Consider the following 16,731-nt stretch of genomic DNA (forward strand, 5'->3'; position numbering starts at 1 on the left):
TACATCACAAAACCTCATTTTATGTCACAATTCAACAGAAGCATATAACAGAAACATATAAGACTGACACTTATGTTTTTTATTTATTTATTTTTTTTTCTGTAGGAACCAGGAGTTTAGAAAAATTAGCTCGGTGGAAATAACACATTGATAGTAACTTTATGTAAATATAAGTCTAATAAATCACAATTTAATACTATTTTTGGACAACTTCATATTTAATTTCTCACTGTGTCTGCTTTCATATATAATTAGTTTAAATTACATAAGACATTCCCAACAAAATCTATGGGACCCTTAGCATTTGTAGTTTAAGCATATCTACCTACATTCAAAACCAAGATTTACTTTTTAGTGTCTCTTAAAGAATAAGAATGTTTATACTGAAATCATAAATTTCAGTATCAAAATTATTCTTAAATTTTATAAAATATTAAAACATGAGTATTTCTGAGACTTTCTATTTAATAATAATAGTTCCTATTGCCTAGTTAAATGAGTAGTTAACAATGACCTATGATAATTGTGGAACATTAGCCTGTTTATTGGTTACTGCTTTCAATCAATATCATCTTATGTTCAACTTAATCAATATTGTTTAAATTGGTTAGCTGCACTGAAACACTACCAAACACCAGAATCCAGTGCCAAGGGAGTAGAAGTAAATTTATTATTGTTTTGTTCATAGTAATAATTCTAATATTTATTTTTTAAGATAAATAAGAATAGTTTGAGTCAGTCCCTATTGTGATTACACATTTCTAAGTGAATAAACAATAGTCAATATGTATTGCAGGCAGCCCAGAATTCAGTTTTAATCAACTCTGTCCTTTTACTTAATGAAAGCCTCCCTCTTTTAAGCTATATACAGATATTTTATATATAAAAAAATTATGTTCAAGTAACAAAAAATATTTTTCATAAATTTTGGCAAACACTTTACTATGGGACTAAATCAACACTGTGCTATAAATAAAGAATGATTTTCTGAAATAAAAAGAAAAGCAAATTATATATTAGAGTAATAATAGCTTCAGTGTTTGTTTACTAGTTGCTAGGCACTATAAATATGTTAACTCATAATAATAAAATTTAATATTAACAGCTAAAACTTAACTGTGTACATACTATTGCCCAGTATATGCTAAGTGCTTTACTTGGGTTATTTTATTTAATATGCATAGTAACCCTCTGAGGTTAAGTGATTGTTACAGAGAAAAAATATAGTGGAGCAGAGACTTGAATCTAGACTTGACTCCTAACATTTCTTAATTGGTAGATTCTGTAGGTCTATCTAGAGAACTTTCATGCCCACATTAGACTTAAGGGTCTTTTTTAAGGATTAGAAATACACATAAGACAATTACGTGAAATCAAATTGAAACAATACATTTGTCAAGGGAGGGTGTAATTTCCTCGGTTCTGCCTCATCACAACAAAAATATGAAGTGACGAACGTTACAGCCCTTGGACAGACCGTGTCTCAGCCCTCAGGCAGTCCGTGTTACAGCTCTCAGACAGATAAGTGTTACAGCTCTGTGTTACAGCTCAGTTTTATTTAGAAAATAAAGGAAAATACATTCTTGAGGCGTGAGGGCATGCTGACCCAAAAGACAAAAAGAGAAGAGAGAGAGAGAGAGACAGAGAGACAGAGAGAGAGAACCCCAGCCCTTCGGCTCCTCTTCTTATGTGTTTTTTCCTCCCCCTGGGCCTGCCCTATGTAAACTGGGCTAGCCAGGACTGCTGTTTCTTCTACCTGAGGTCCTCACTCCGGTCCTTGGACCTTCCTTTGTTCTATTTTCGTGGGCTTTTCCCTTCCTTGTTTTAGCCGCCACCATTCTGGACTCCTTTTTCCTATTCTAACTACCTAACACATTCACATAGATTTTCATATGGTAAGTTTAAGTAGGGTTCAACGTAGAACCCTTAACAGTATAAAATCTTGGGGTACCATTTAACAACCTCTGTTCAAACACATGGCATAGAAGAAATGAAGAGATTCTTTAAATGTTATATACTAAACTGAACATGGAATTGTGTCTGATTTTGCATTTGTCCTAAGTTCACTGCATGCTAAATTGTAGGGATGTAGGTACATATTTTAGGTAAATATGATTAATTTCTTAATTTCTTTTATTGTTATTTTAAATGCTTCATTTAGAATGATATTTTTCTCAGCATGTCTGGAAGTGTCTATAAACATGGTATAGGCATAAATGACTGATCAAATAGCAAAAATCTGGAAAACAACATTTTTCCCAATTGCACACCATTCCCTAGTTGCTATCAGTAGACTGTTTTGAAGTGTTGAAGCCATTAACAGTCAATGAGCTAACTATCCGCAATGAGCAAATGGGCTTCAGGTGGTTATCCTAGAAAAGAGACATGTAAATCTACATAGCAAAGCATGGAGAGAAAACAAAGACTCTGGGGTCAGAAATCTAAATTTAAATGTCAGCAGCCCCACTAAATCATAGTGCAAAAGTGAGAATGTTAATTAGCCTTTCTGTGTCTTACCTTTAAATTAGAATATACAGGAAGTCTCAATAAATAAGAATTCCTAATCCACCTCACTATTTTAATAAGCAAAACTCCACTTACTATGTAATATCACTAAGTCCAAATGAAAGAAAGTGTATTACTAGGGCATTCAATGTATGCTGGAACATTTGACTCAACAGAGAAAGATACATATGTCACTAATAAGCTTACCCTACATCATTAAGGTTTAGGATCTGTCAGTTACTAAACAGATAATAACAACAATAACATATGTTAAAAGAACAACACTTTAACAATCTTAATCTAAAAACAGCTGGGAAGGAAACAAGGGATGAGAAAAGCAATTGGACTATATTATTTTCCCAATTCTGATTAACTCATGGTGTGTATGCACATATGCTAAGTCACTTCAGTTGTGTCTGACTATTTGCAAACCTATGGACTATAGCCCACCAGGCTCCTCTGTCCATGGCATTCTCCAGGCACGAATATTGGAGTGGGTTGCCATGCCCAACTCCAAGGGATCTTCCCTACCTAGGGATCTAACCCACATCTCCAGTCTCCTGCATTGGCAGGCAGGTTCTTTACCCCTAGCGCCACCTGAGAAGCCTAACTCATGGTGTAATCTTTATCAAATAACATACCCTTACTAAACCTCAGTTTCCTCTCTTGCAAAATGAAGAGATTTAATTTATTTGTAAAGCATCTTCCCAGTGCTAAGGCAGTAACATCATGTAAGTGTGCTTGGCATTTCATCAGTGTTCAATAAACATTTGTTGAATAAATGAATAATTTTTAAATTCAACATGTATTTTCAAATATCTAGGAAGCAGAAAAGAAGATATTAAATTGGAACAAAAACATTGCTAATATGAAGGCAAGTCTTTTATGTCCTTTTATTGGAAGAACATTTGGTTTTCTATGATCTGAGATCAGTCAAAAATAGAATAAAAAGCCAAGCAGTTTTGATTATGGACATTGGATGTAAATAAAAGAGATGTACTTTCAAGTGGAGTCAAGATTTTGCAAGCATAACTTGCAGATATACTAAGATGTCAGAGGAACTGTGGTCTACATTCCCATTAATTTCAACAATTACTTTTGGATTTACGAGGATGGGTTTCACTTAGAATGAAAAAGAAAGCTGCTACTTTGAAAGTTCACTTTTAGACTTTTTGAAAATTTATAAAAGACGTAGATAAAAGAGTACTAATTCATGATTCTCCCATGTTATACTTCATGTTTATATATTGAATATCTAAACAATATAAGGAGATTAAATCATTTGAAATTATAAGAATCAAATCAGAAAAGAAGCATGAGGTTAATGCTTAAAAACCAAAAAAAAAGTTATTTAAGAAACGTGATTATGGTATATGAAGTTAAACAGAAATTTTAAATGGGTGTAAGTGAATGTTGGGTTTCCCTGGTGGCTCAGACTTTAAAGAATCACCCGCAATGCAGGAAACTCACGTTTGATCCCTAGGTCAGGAAGTTCCCCTGGAGAAAGGATTGGCAACCCACCTCAGTATTCTTGCCTGGAGAATTCCATGGACAGAGGATCCTGGCAGGCTACAGTAGGTAAATATTCACAGAATCCAAATCTTGAGTCAAATGTGTAAGAATAAAGTAACAGAAATGCAGCCAGGAAGGGCAAGCACATTCTGTTAATTCAGCTATCAAAAATGAAAATTCCCCCAGAATTTGTAATTCTGACTTTCTTAGGATGAATCATATTACCCTTTGTTTCCTCCAATCTCTCCCACCAATGTCAGAAAAATGTCAGAATAGGAATACTTGACATTCATCCACAAGACCAAAGGTCCTAACTCACCAGTACATTCCTTCAGGGATTAGCGAGCATCATAATGTGTCAAACATTTGGGCACCATGAATGTGGCACAAACATGTGACTCACTGATGTGTAAGTGTCAAGCATACTTACAGACACTAGGAGCACAGTGGTGAACAAAGCAGGCATGGTTCACACTCTGCCTGGCTACCACCCAGAGAAAGGAAGAAGAAAATATTTAAAAAGTGACTGCCAATGCACAGCTGTGATTGCGGAGAAGATATAATAAAAACCTCTGTGAAGAGGGGCAGGGAGAAGCTGCAGGGGTAGATGTGGAGTCTGAAAAGCCTTTTTGGATGCTGTGACTTCTAAGATGAGACTTAAAGAATGAGTAAGTAAAGGCAGGAAAGAGAGAGAAATGCCACTGGGAGGTGGAGAAAGCTTTCTAGATTAAAAAAAAAAATCAATGGCAGAACAGAGAGTGAAGGGCAAAAGTCATGCTTGTGTGTAAAAGACAGGGAGGGAGCCATCAGCTTCACTTTCTTCATTGTGTATTAAGGAGGATATTGGATTGGGCAGTAGAGAGAACCAAAGGGAAGGAAAGTAGAAGAAAACAGGTCGGTAGGGGGAAGAAGGTGAAGGACCCTTTAGGTTTTATGCACTGGACTTTGAGGTCCCTGTGAGACACCCAAATTCCAATTGGATATTATTTGGAACTCTTAAGAGATGTCTGGATTGGCTGGAGAGACATTTTAAAAATTTTTTAAACTATTAAAAGATATAGCTTAAATCATCTAAGTGGAAGCTATCAAAAATGAGAGACTAGGATTCAGTAGAAGGAACTCATAATATTATAGATTTGGCTGCATACATTGTGTAGATGTGCATTCATATGTGTGAGGGACTCAGGTTTCAGAGGATATTTATTAACCTGTCCAAAAAATAGTTAAATAAATATTTATACTGACTCTCTCTACTATATATATATATATATATATATATATATATATATATACACACACACACACACCAGGACTTCCCTGGTAGCTCAGTCAGTAAAGAATCTGCCTGCAGTGCAGGAGACCTGGGTTCAATCCCTGAGATGGGAAGATCCCCTGGAGAAGGGAATGGCAAACCACTAAGTATTGCTGCCTGGAAAATCCCATGGACAGAGGAGCCTAGAAGGCTACAGTCCATGGAATCGCAAGAGTGGGACACGACTTAGTGACTAAACCACCATATATATACAGGGCTTCCCTGATAGCTCAGTTGGTAAAGAATCCACCTGCAACGTGAGAGACCTAAGTTCGATTCCTGGATTGGGAAGATTCCCTGGAGAAGGGAACAGCTACCCACTCCAGTGTTCTGGCCTGAAGAATTCCATAGACTGTATAGTCCATGGGGTTGCAGAGTCGGACATGAGTGAGTGACTTTCACTTTTATATATATGTATATATATACATATATATAAAGTATCTTACGAAAACCTTTAAAGTAAGATATAATTTTTAAACGTCATCACAAATCATGACATATAAATCTGTAAGATTTAGGCATAAAAGAGTTAATCAATATAAAATCCAGCTCCTGCAAAAAGTTGCTTTTAAATATATATATATGTATATGTGTATATATATGTATGTATAAGAAAAAGCAGAGGAACCAGAGATCAAATTGCCAACAACAAACTGTGGAAATTTCTGAAAGAGATGGGAATACCAGACCACCTGACCTGCCTCTTGAGAGACGTGTATGCAGGTCAGAAAGCAACAGTTAGAACTGGACATGGACCAACAGACTGGTTCCAAATAGGAAAAGGAGTACGTCAAGGTTGTATATTGTCACCCTGCTTATTTAACTTATATGGAGAGTACGTAATGTCCAGCCCAGTACAACGCTGGGCTGGACGAAGCACGGGCTGGAATCAAGATTGCCGGGAGAAATATCAATAACCTCAGATATGCAGATGACACCACCCTTACGGCAGAAAGTGAAGAGGAACTAAAAAGCCTCTTGATGAAGGTGAAAGAGGAGAGTAAAAAAGTTGGCTTAAAACTCAACATTCAGAAAACTAAGATCATGGCATCCGGTCCCATCACTTCATGGGAAATAGATGGGGAAACAGTGGAAACAGTGGCTGACTTTATTTTTCTGGGCTCCAAAATCACTGCAGATGATGACTGCAGCCATGAAATTAAAAGAGCTTAATCCTTGGAAGGAAAGTTATGACCAACCTATACAGCATATTGAAAAGCAGAGACATTACTTTGTCAACAAAGGTCTGTCTAGTCAAGGCTATGGTTTTTCCAGTGGTCATGTATGGATGTGAGAGTTGGAGTATAAAGAAAACCGAGCGCCAAAGAATTGATGCTTTTGAACTGTGCTGTTGGAGAAGACTCTTTAGAGTCCCTTGGACTGAAAGGAGATCCAACCAGTCCATCCTAAAGGAGATCAGTCCTGGGTGTTTATTGGAAGGACTGATGCTAAAGCTGAAACTCCAACACTTTGGCCACCTGATGCAGAGAGCTGACTCATTTGAAAATGATGCTGGGAAAGATTGAGGGCAGGAGGAGAAGGGGACGACAGAGGATGAGATGGTTGGATGGCATCACCGATTCAATGGACATGGGTTTGGGTGAACTCTGGGAGCTGGTGATGGAGAGGGAGGCCTGGCGTGCTGCGGTTAATGGGGTCGCAAACAGTCGGACACGACTGAGCAACTGAACTGAACTTGATAAATATATATATATATATAGACATATAGACATACAGATATAGATATATATTCATTAAATTTCCACCAAGCTTATTAATTTTGAGTTTAGTTACCAGAAATATCAGTAAGGAAAACTTCATTCCTGTATAGTATGAGCTGATTTACCTTACTTATCCAGATAAGTAAATTATTTAGAGCCTCTTGATCAGCAATAGTAGTTTCTAAGCTGCTTTCTGTTTTACTCTTCCCCACCTCTGTACTTTTACATAAATGATGCTACTAAATACTAATGAAGCAACATTTATTTGGGGGTAACTGAGTAGTATTTAAGTACCTGACTGCTAGGTGACTAACTCATGGGACAAATCTGGCTCATTTATTAACAAAATATTAAAAATGAGTAAGGACATGCCAAGTATAAAGAAATGTGAGTTTCCTTTTTCATTCCTAATTAAGTTGAGCTTATTTTGGAATACAGAATAATTTCAATTATGGTTGTATTGGGAGCAAGAAAGAATACAGAGACTCATAACTCCTGGGAAGGGAGCAGGGTTGTGTTCGTGTCATTCATGAGTTGTGAAGCAACACATGCTTAGAGCTGCCAAAATATCTGATATAGACCATTTCACAAATTAGCAGTGAGTTCTGGTTCTTTTTCCTTTGCCTTTCCCATTCTTGAACTTAGACTCCTCATTTTACTAAACACAGTCCTTGTTCTTTGATATTTTCTCTGCATCATTAATTTTGCTATTTTGTTAGCTTCTAAATTTATGAATTTAGTTTCCAAGGCTAAAAAAAAATGTTTCAAAGGACTAAATGAACTCATTTAGTTGGGTTAGACTAGCAAAAGATGATCTCTTTGCTTTCATATTTTAAAAGTCTTGGGTAGTGTCAAGTGAGCTAATCGATAGCAATTAACATATAGAAACACAGATTCATCTACATGTGTTTTTTAGATTACATTTAAGAAAAATTCATATTATCTAATTAAAACCATTAATATTAAGGTGTCTTACAAAAAAAGCTTTCATTGAAGAGTACGATTATCAGAAAAATCCTTAAATTCAAGTGTAAGTGCACAAAAATTAGAATATTTTTGATTATTTATATTAGACTTGAGGAACTCATCTTTTTAATTGATAAGATGAATGAAAGAATTGAAAAAATTGTTTCACGTTATAATTAAGAGAAAGCAATAAATAACCCCATAAAAAACAATATTTGCTTTAAGTAACTATGTATAATTGTCATTCAAATGTTTCTCCTTTCCTGAGTTATAGAGTTGTTTGAGTGGGTTTTCTGTGTTATATATAACATTCTGGATGGCAGAAAGAATGCAACTTATGACTAAAAATTTTCTTCAGAGTGTAAGTAAATCGTAATAGAAATTGAAAGTAGTCAAAACTTTGACCTATATAGTAAGACCTTATCCCATATTGAAATATACATCTGAATTTGTGTTTTACAAATTCTGATAAAATAATTATAGCCTTAATTGATGATCCAAATAATGCTAATAGCAAACTCATGAAATATATATTATGTCAACTATGCAGAAATGTTTAATTGTTGCCTAATGCCTTCTTACGGAGAAGGCAATGGCACCCCACTCCAGTACTCTTGCCTGGAAAATCCCCTGGACGGAGGACCCTGGTAGGCTGCAGTCCATGGGGTCGCTAGGAGTCTGACACGACTGAGCGACTTCACTTTCACTTTTCACTTTCATGCATTGGAGAAGGAAGTGGCAACCCACTCCAGTGTCCTTGCCTGGAGAATCCCAGGGACGGGGGAGCCTGGTGGGCTGCCGTCTATGGTGTCGCACAGAGTCGGACACAACTGAAGCGACTTAGCGGCAGTAGCAGCAGCAATGCCTTCTTAAACTTCCCATGTATATGAAAGAATATAGTGTCCATAATTTTTCTTGCTTGAATTCTAATCACCTTGAGAATTTTGTGGATATCATATAATTTATATATCACATTTACCAGGAGGCTTATTTATGCCTCCTGCTTATTTATGCTTTTTTATGTCCAGCACTTTGGACATTAACTAAGTTAGTACCTGAGGAGTCCGCAAATACACAGACCACAGTTCTGATAGTTCACAATGGACATACTGTCCCTGATAAAGAGGACTGGCTTTGTTATTAGTAATTTGTTAACATATGCATGCAATTCTTTACAAAGCAACATAGATCATTTGAGTTTCATAATATTATAGTCACACATATATGTAATTTTGCTGAAACCTATAATGCTCTAAAAAATGAAATCTTCTCTACAAGATGTCTCATAATAACATATGGTTCAAGCCTTAGGATTTAAAAAATAATTATCATGGTAAAATGAATTAATACACAAAAAACATTCTCCAGAAATGTCTATGGTTTCTGATTTTTATTTATTGCATATATAATACTTCACACAATTATATTTCCTTTATAGTAAACTAAGAATGATACTTTTGGAACTGACTGAGTAACACGATTAATGTCAAACAATATCCCCAAAATGAATGAACTTAAAATGCAAAATAAAAGCAATCGGGAGGATTATAGCAGTTAATCATTTTAGGCTTCCCTTTGAAGAATCATTTTCATTTAACGCCCTTTTTACTGTTTAGTATTCATGTTGTTAGATTGAGTTTATTGTCTAGAATAGATGTGAGGCTATAAATGCTACCTTCAGATTTTGCTCTCTCCTAACAGCATGGTCTTTGCAATACACATATTTTGCTTTTCTGAGTTTTTAATAAAACTCTCTCTAGTATTCTCTATATGATTTTGCTCAGCAGATTTGTGTTATTAAAATGTATATAATGGCACACAGTCCACTTGGAAAGTCCACATAGGATCAAATAATCTTATTTATTGTTAGCTTTCACCTGGTTTATTTTACATGTACCTTGCATTAGTTATCACTAAAACAAAAAGAAGATAATTTCAAATTTTAAGAACTCCCTAATTAACTCATGATTTTATTGATATAGAATTTATAAAACTTTCATCTGTTAGATTGGGCTTTAGACATTCAATAAAACACATTTACTGTGTTCCAGATTAAATCATACATTGTTTAAAATTAATTATTCCTTTTTAATTGCATTGTATAAACAGAAATGACCTGTTAATTTAAAGAAAATCTATCAGCACAAAATGAATTCACTCATATAAACAAGCAAGATGAACTTGACCTTGTTTGAACTTGTTTTGATGTGGCCCAGATGGTAGGCTACATGCTTGAATAGCAGGCTAAAGCAGAGGAAAAACTCATAGAGCAAGATCTAGATTTATAGCCTTTTGCAAATTCCCACCTTGTATTGTCCTTTCGGCATCTGTTCTGCCGCCACTGCGGTCAGCTTCTATCTCTGGGGTCAGAGAGTCTAAAAACAGAGAGGTAAGAGTGACACACATTTCATTTGATTCCCATTGTCCTTTAAAAAAAAGCAACCTGTTACTTTGGTGCTGAATTAAAATTACATAAATCTTTGTCATCTTTCAAAGGTTGAACAAAGACTATAACCATGAGAATTATCAGAAGATTTGAATGGATAAATAATGCAAAATTGTTCAGAAAATGAGATGGGGGGGTTGAGAACTTCTCATATTAATATTTTATTATGTTTCAGTACAGACAGAATTGGTTAAATAGAAAAGCAATATCATCTCAGATACTGAAGTAACGAAACTGTGGAAGCACCCATGAAATAAAACATTTCCCCCAACACATGTGGCTTTTCTCTCCACCATGCTTTCAAAAAGAGCTTAATGAATCACCAGCCATAGAAATACAAACCCACAAACACATGTAAATTGTGTTTTGAGTATTCACAATGAAAGTTAGTTAGCCATGCATAAAGACACATCCTCTTACCATTTAAGACCCTGAGACTATCTGTTGAAGCTGCCTGTTTTAGTGTTTGTTCGGCTTGCTCACGCCGTTTTGTCTCAAATTCAAGTGCTTCCTGCAATTTTCTCTTTGCCTTCTTCTCCTTCTTTAGCCTCTTTTGAACTATGGCTAGAAAAGAGTATATATACATTATTATTTTTCAGAATTTTTGCAATGTTCACATCTCCACAAACGGTCTCTATTTTTAAAATAATATTATTTTTTCCCCTGCTGGACTGCACCTATCTGTGCAGAGGAAGTTTAAACAAAACAAAAAAACAACAATAACCCACTTTTACCTAAAATAAATCTCAGTAAAATGTCCAAGGAGGCCAATTTCTGTTTAGCCTTGAACTACTACAAGAATGCTTTTAATTATCATATGTGGAGACAGTTTTAATGGGAAACTAATTTTAATAAATATTTAAACTCACTGATAAAAGAAGTCTGATTAAATAAATTTTGTAGTTTAGTCTCTGCCCTTGAATCAGACAAATGCAAAGTAATCTGAATAGTATAAACCTTTAAGATTAGTCTCTCTTTATGAAACATTAATTTTGAGTAGTAAATGGAGCATTCCCCCTATCTTTACAAAAATGTTATACCAGCAAAATTTTTAATAATTCTTTCTTGTAATAAATACTATTGCATATGTGGAACTAATTATTATTATTGTTAATATATATATATATATAAACAGACTTTTTTGATGAAATGATTGCAATTTGCTTAGAGATATTAATAATTTCATAGCAGATGTATTTGCAGTATTATATATTTCAGGAAAGTTACACTTTTAGACTGTAGGAGTTTGATGAGTATAAAACTTCATTGCTACTTAAAAAAGTAACCTATGATACAAAAAGTTAATTATGATGAATGTTTTTCCTACTGACCAATTTAAGTATTTGTACATAATATGTAATCAATAAATAATAACAAATTTTCTCCATAAATGTATGTTAACTGTACTTTCATACATATAATAATTGATCATTGTTTTAACTTTTACACTATATATAAAGTAACCAATCAGCATATGGAAAGCATAAAAGTGTTTTCTTTGAAATAATTTTTTTTTGGATGGTTGATAAACATTGTGTATATGAGTGTGACAGAATCAGTATGAGAAAATCCTTCTGGCAGAATTAGTCATAAGAAGTAACCATTCCAAATTTATTATATAATTACTTACTACAGATTAACAAGCAACATTTTTTACCTAGCATAGTATTCAGTCAAGACATCAAAAAAGGTAATAATGGTTCATGTAAGAGTGTTACTTTGAATTTCCAGTTTCCACAAATCCTATTTTTATAATCAATATTATTCAAATGGCAGACCATTATCTTATAGTTTATTGTTGCTGGTAACATATATTTACAGAAAATTGTTTTTACATAGAGTCAAATCGTATAAGAAAAAACAAAACTGGTTTCAAATAAATGCTAATTTCCTTTATTTAATACTGTGAAAATCTTAACAAAGTTACTTGCCTACTCTTTTCCTTTCTAAAGATGATTGCTTACGTTGTCTCTTTGAAAAGAAACAGTAATTGCTGAATTACTTATTTGGATTGTTTATTCGCATGGCACTAGAAGCTCAATACCCAGTACCTTGCCATTGACTGTTTGTTTTCCTCCTACATGATTGAAGCAAATGGGGTTGCCATGTTTCCCTCTTCAGGATAACACACGGCTTCCATAGACACATTCATATAGATCATTATTGATAGTCATTAACTTTAACTTGTTGTTCATAATTAATTAAATGGTAGGTTCATGATGTTGTCTGTGAAACACTTTGTCCTATACGTTTAGCAGTTAAAGGAATAAAACAATGTAAATTTTCCAACAGTTATAAAACAACACAATTCTGAACATCTCTCAAGTAACCAAAAGGTTACCTTAAGAATTCAGGGTTTTGCTTTTAAGTTTTGTTTGAAAAAGACTTCTCCAAGTAAGAACAAAATTGCGACATGGCTATCTCATGGAAGATGGTTCCAAAGAATGAACCGTTTGACCATATTCATTACTCAGAACATATCCCACCATCAACATTTACCTTGTTTTGCTTACTCTAGTAGCTAAATCTATGTGAAGTCACATTACTTAGAACAGTGCTCTACACCCAGCGTGCCAGCTGCCTGAAAGCCTCATCCTGGGAACTGACTAACTATTGCTTCATAGTAACTAATAAAAAACCTATTAGTTCTGCAAGTTTTGAAAGAAAGAATTATTTTAAAATGACCACGTCACATATATCAGAAGAAAGTGTGGATTATTTATAGTGGATATTTATTAAATGAGAGAAAAGGAGCTTCCCCTTTTAAATATTGAAGAGAACTTTAGAGTTGAAGCAGAGGGGAAGTTGTTTGTAAAGAAAATACTCTTGGATGTCATACATAAAATAAGCAGACAAATATGAATGACCTTCAAAATTATCTAAACATGCACTGTAAAGTGTGTAAAAAGCAGCAGTTCATAGACTGATAATAACATTATTTTTACCCAATGAAAATTCACATCAGTTTCTACTCTGATGTGTATTTGACCTTGTTGGATGAAAATGAGGCATTCAGAAAGAAAATTATACAAACACTCAACTTTGGTCATTTGTTCAGATATTCATCAGTCTTCCATTTCAGTTGATAAATATCTCACTAAATCTGCTTCGCTTGAATAATCAGTATTTTTCTATTTTAGTTTTATGACTTTAACTCAAGCTTTTCAAAGGGCAATTATGAATGAATATAGGATTCTTCTTCATGGCTGTCATCTTATCAGAACTCCTTATTTTAAAACTATGAATTGGTTAAATCTATAAGCAGTAAAAATTATGTGATTAATGATATAATGGATATATTTCATTATATATATGGTACGAAGAGACGAGAAACCATGTCCTTTAAAGGTTAAGCTCAGGATTCAAATCCTGCACTAAGCTATAGCTACAAGTAAAAACAAAAAAGTTACAGTTTCATAGTAAATCACAAAATATTGTTATGCTGAATATTTGATGCTAAGTATTAAACTTATTTGGAAGTTTAAAAATACCTCTATTCTTTTGTTCCATTGCCAACTGCTTCTCAAGTGTCTCCCTTAGTTCTCTTTCCCTTAAAAAATCCATCTTCAGTTCTGTTTTTTCAAGTTGAACCTGTTTTTCTTGAGCTCTGGCATTGTCTATGGCAACTTTCAAGAGCCCCTGTACAAAGAAGGTATTCAGAATTATAATATTTTGGATGAAGTACATTTCATTCATTACTTTAACATATTTTAAAAGAGAACAGCCCACTTATCAAATATCTTCATTCCTGTTGTGCAGTCACTTTGTATTTACTAAGATAAATAGTCAAAGTAAAGCAAAATTTTTCTATGTTTAATTAAACTATTTAGGAAGACAAATATTTTTGGCATGCAGGTTCAATTGCTTCTAATTAGAATATCTAGGTTTAATACTACATGAGGGCAACACATAAGTGTATCTTAAAATTAAATATTGTGAAGAAAATTAGACTGATTTGTTCCATGTGTAATTATCTGACATAGTTTATGTAACCCCTTGTGATGTTAGCAATACTCACCTGTCTCTCAGGGCTCATTCTCTGCCACTCCCTACTGAGATTATATACAACGTGAGTGGCCATTTATTTCTTAAGGCACCAATTTGTTTCTGCACCAGGCACTTGGCTCTCTGTTTCCCTCCTGAATACTTTTCCTCCCAAGTTTTGCATGGCTCACTCCTACATTCATTTCACCTTTGTTCAGTCATCACTGGGGAAAACCGTCCTCTTCACATCTTGTCTGGACTAGCCCTCCAAACTCAAACTTTTTATTCCCTCCTTAAAATTCTTCATGTCGTTTATTATGTAATATTGTCATCTGTTTATTTGTTTAGTGGCATATTTTGCATCTTCTTCACTGAAATGTAAGTCCTCTGAGGCAGAGACATTTTCTCTCATGGGGTACTATGGGTACTAAAACTCAGAGAGTGCCTGCTGTAGAGTAGATTTCAAAAATTTATTGAATAGAAGGATTCAAAACTTCTATTAGGATCCAAAGCTTCATGGCTTAGTAATGCATTATTTTTTAAAAATCTATCAAAATGGCTCTAAACAGAGGATACATTTTAGGGTATATATAATACTGCTGCTGCTGAGTCACTTCAGTCATGTCTGACTCTGTGCAACCCCATAGACGGCAGCTCACCAGGCTCCCCCTGTCCCTGGGATTCTCCAGGCAAGAACACTGGAGTGGGTTGCCATTTCCTTCTCCAATGCATGAAAGTGAAAAGTGAAAGTGAAGTTGCTCAGTCGTGTCCGACTCTTCGAGACCCCATGGACTGTAGCCCACCAGGCTCCTCTGCCCATGGGATTTTCCAGGCAAGAGTACTGGAGTGGGGTGCCATGGCCTTCTCCAATATATAATAATAGTATATGGCAAAAGCAAATTATATCTATTTATATAACTGATTATAAAATAATATATATATAATTTGCTGCTACTGCTGCTGCTAAGTCGCTTCAGTTGGGTCCGACTCTGTGTGACTCCATAGACAGCAGCCCAACCAGGCTTCCCCGTCCCTGGGATTCTTAAGGCAAGAACACTAGAGTGGGTTGCCATTTCCTTCTCCAATGCATGAAAGTGAAGAGTGAAAGTGAAGTCGCTCAGTTGTGTCCGACTCTTAGCGACCCCATGGACTGTAGCCTACCAGGCTCCTCCGTCCATGGGATTTTCCAGGCAAGAGTACTGGAGCAGGGTGCCTTTGCCTTCTCCGTATATAATTTGACTATATGCTGTATTAATATATGAGTAGTGTTCTGAAATTTTCAAAAATGAGATTATGAGAATATGTAAAACCTATGCAAAGCGTTCCGCATGTGTTCTCTGCTAAGATGCATTAGAAAATTATTACTAAAGTTATTAGTAAAAATTGGAGCTAAGATTTCAATACTTCTCAACTCAGCAATTCAAAATGCCCTTTTGGAAAAGATGCTTTGGATTGTGAACATCAGCAGCTGAATTTTTCAAATGAAATTAGAAATGAAGTGGTAGTTAATGCCAGTTGTAGATTTATTTGAGACCCCTTTAACCCTTTATAGGATACGACATAAGAAGTTTAATTCATACATTTCAATTCCAGCTTGACTTGCTAACGCAATAGGAATGTACCTTCAGTTCAGCCCAATTGTCACAAGTCTTTTTAAGTCTCTTTTCAAGCACATATAAGCTATTAATATTTAATATTTGGTATAACTGATCCTGAATTTTCTGGATTAATTTTTGTGATAGGAAACAAGCTGGATGGCAGTTCACTTCTCTCTACTCTTTTGTTTTTAACAATAAAACATAGCTGCTAAGGAAACTGCCATCTTAATTCGGCAACATTCCTGTATATGTTTCTTCTTCATCAGGAACAAACAATTAGTAACAAATGAAAGAGATCATTACATCAAGTGCCCTTTTAGATCACCCCAATTAAAACTTTAGTTTAGCTGTATTTTAATTCTAAGATACCAAATTCTAATTTTCTGCTCTGATTGCTCTTGTTGACTTATCTTTGAAAGATGTACTCTCTGTGCAATGTCTAGAGATTATTTAGCAAGATGCCAATGTTGGCACCACTTAATGTGTTGATTGGTTGTATTATCAGTAGCTGTTTAAAATAAATTACTATTAAACTATTATTGTCCTTGGCTGACAAAACACAATATTTTGGTGTTCTTTAAATATGAAACAATCATTATGAATAAACGTGTTGAATAGTGTTAAGCTGCAGTTCTAATTTGTATAATTTTATATTAATATTTGTTGTAAATATAAAGTTGCTAAGAA

The 16,731-nt window shown here is 34.6% G+C and overlaps 1 protein-coding gene across 2 annotated transcripts in view; it reads right to left on the reverse strand.

Annotated features, from left to right (window-relative positions):
- DACH1 (dachshund family transcription factor 1) overlaps positions 1 to 16,731 on the reverse strand; it is a 478,390-nt gene that overhangs the window by 29,027 nt on the left and 432,632 nt on the right. For both annotated transcript variants that reach the window (XM_027557664.1, XM_027557665.1), the window contains 3 exons: positions 13,954 to 14,101; positions 10,883 to 11,026; positions 10,323 to 10,391 (listed from right to left, as the gene is read on the reverse strand). In XM_027557664.1, coding sequence (XP_027413465.1) covers positions 10,323 to 10,391; positions 10,883 to 11,026; positions 13,954 to 14,101 — 361 coding nt within the window. The remainder of the gene's footprint in view (positions 1 to 10,322; positions 10,392 to 10,882; positions 11,027 to 13,953; positions 14,102 to 16,731) is intronic.

Source organism: Bos indicus x Bos taurus, chromosome 12, assembly GCF_003369695.1.
Source record: "Bos indicus x Bos taurus breed Angus x Brahman F1 hybrid chromosome 12, Bos_hybrid_MaternalHap_v2.0, whole genome shotgun sequence".
NCBI lineage: Eukaryota > Metazoa > Chordata > Mammalia > Artiodactyla > Bovidae > Bos > Bos indicus x Bos taurus.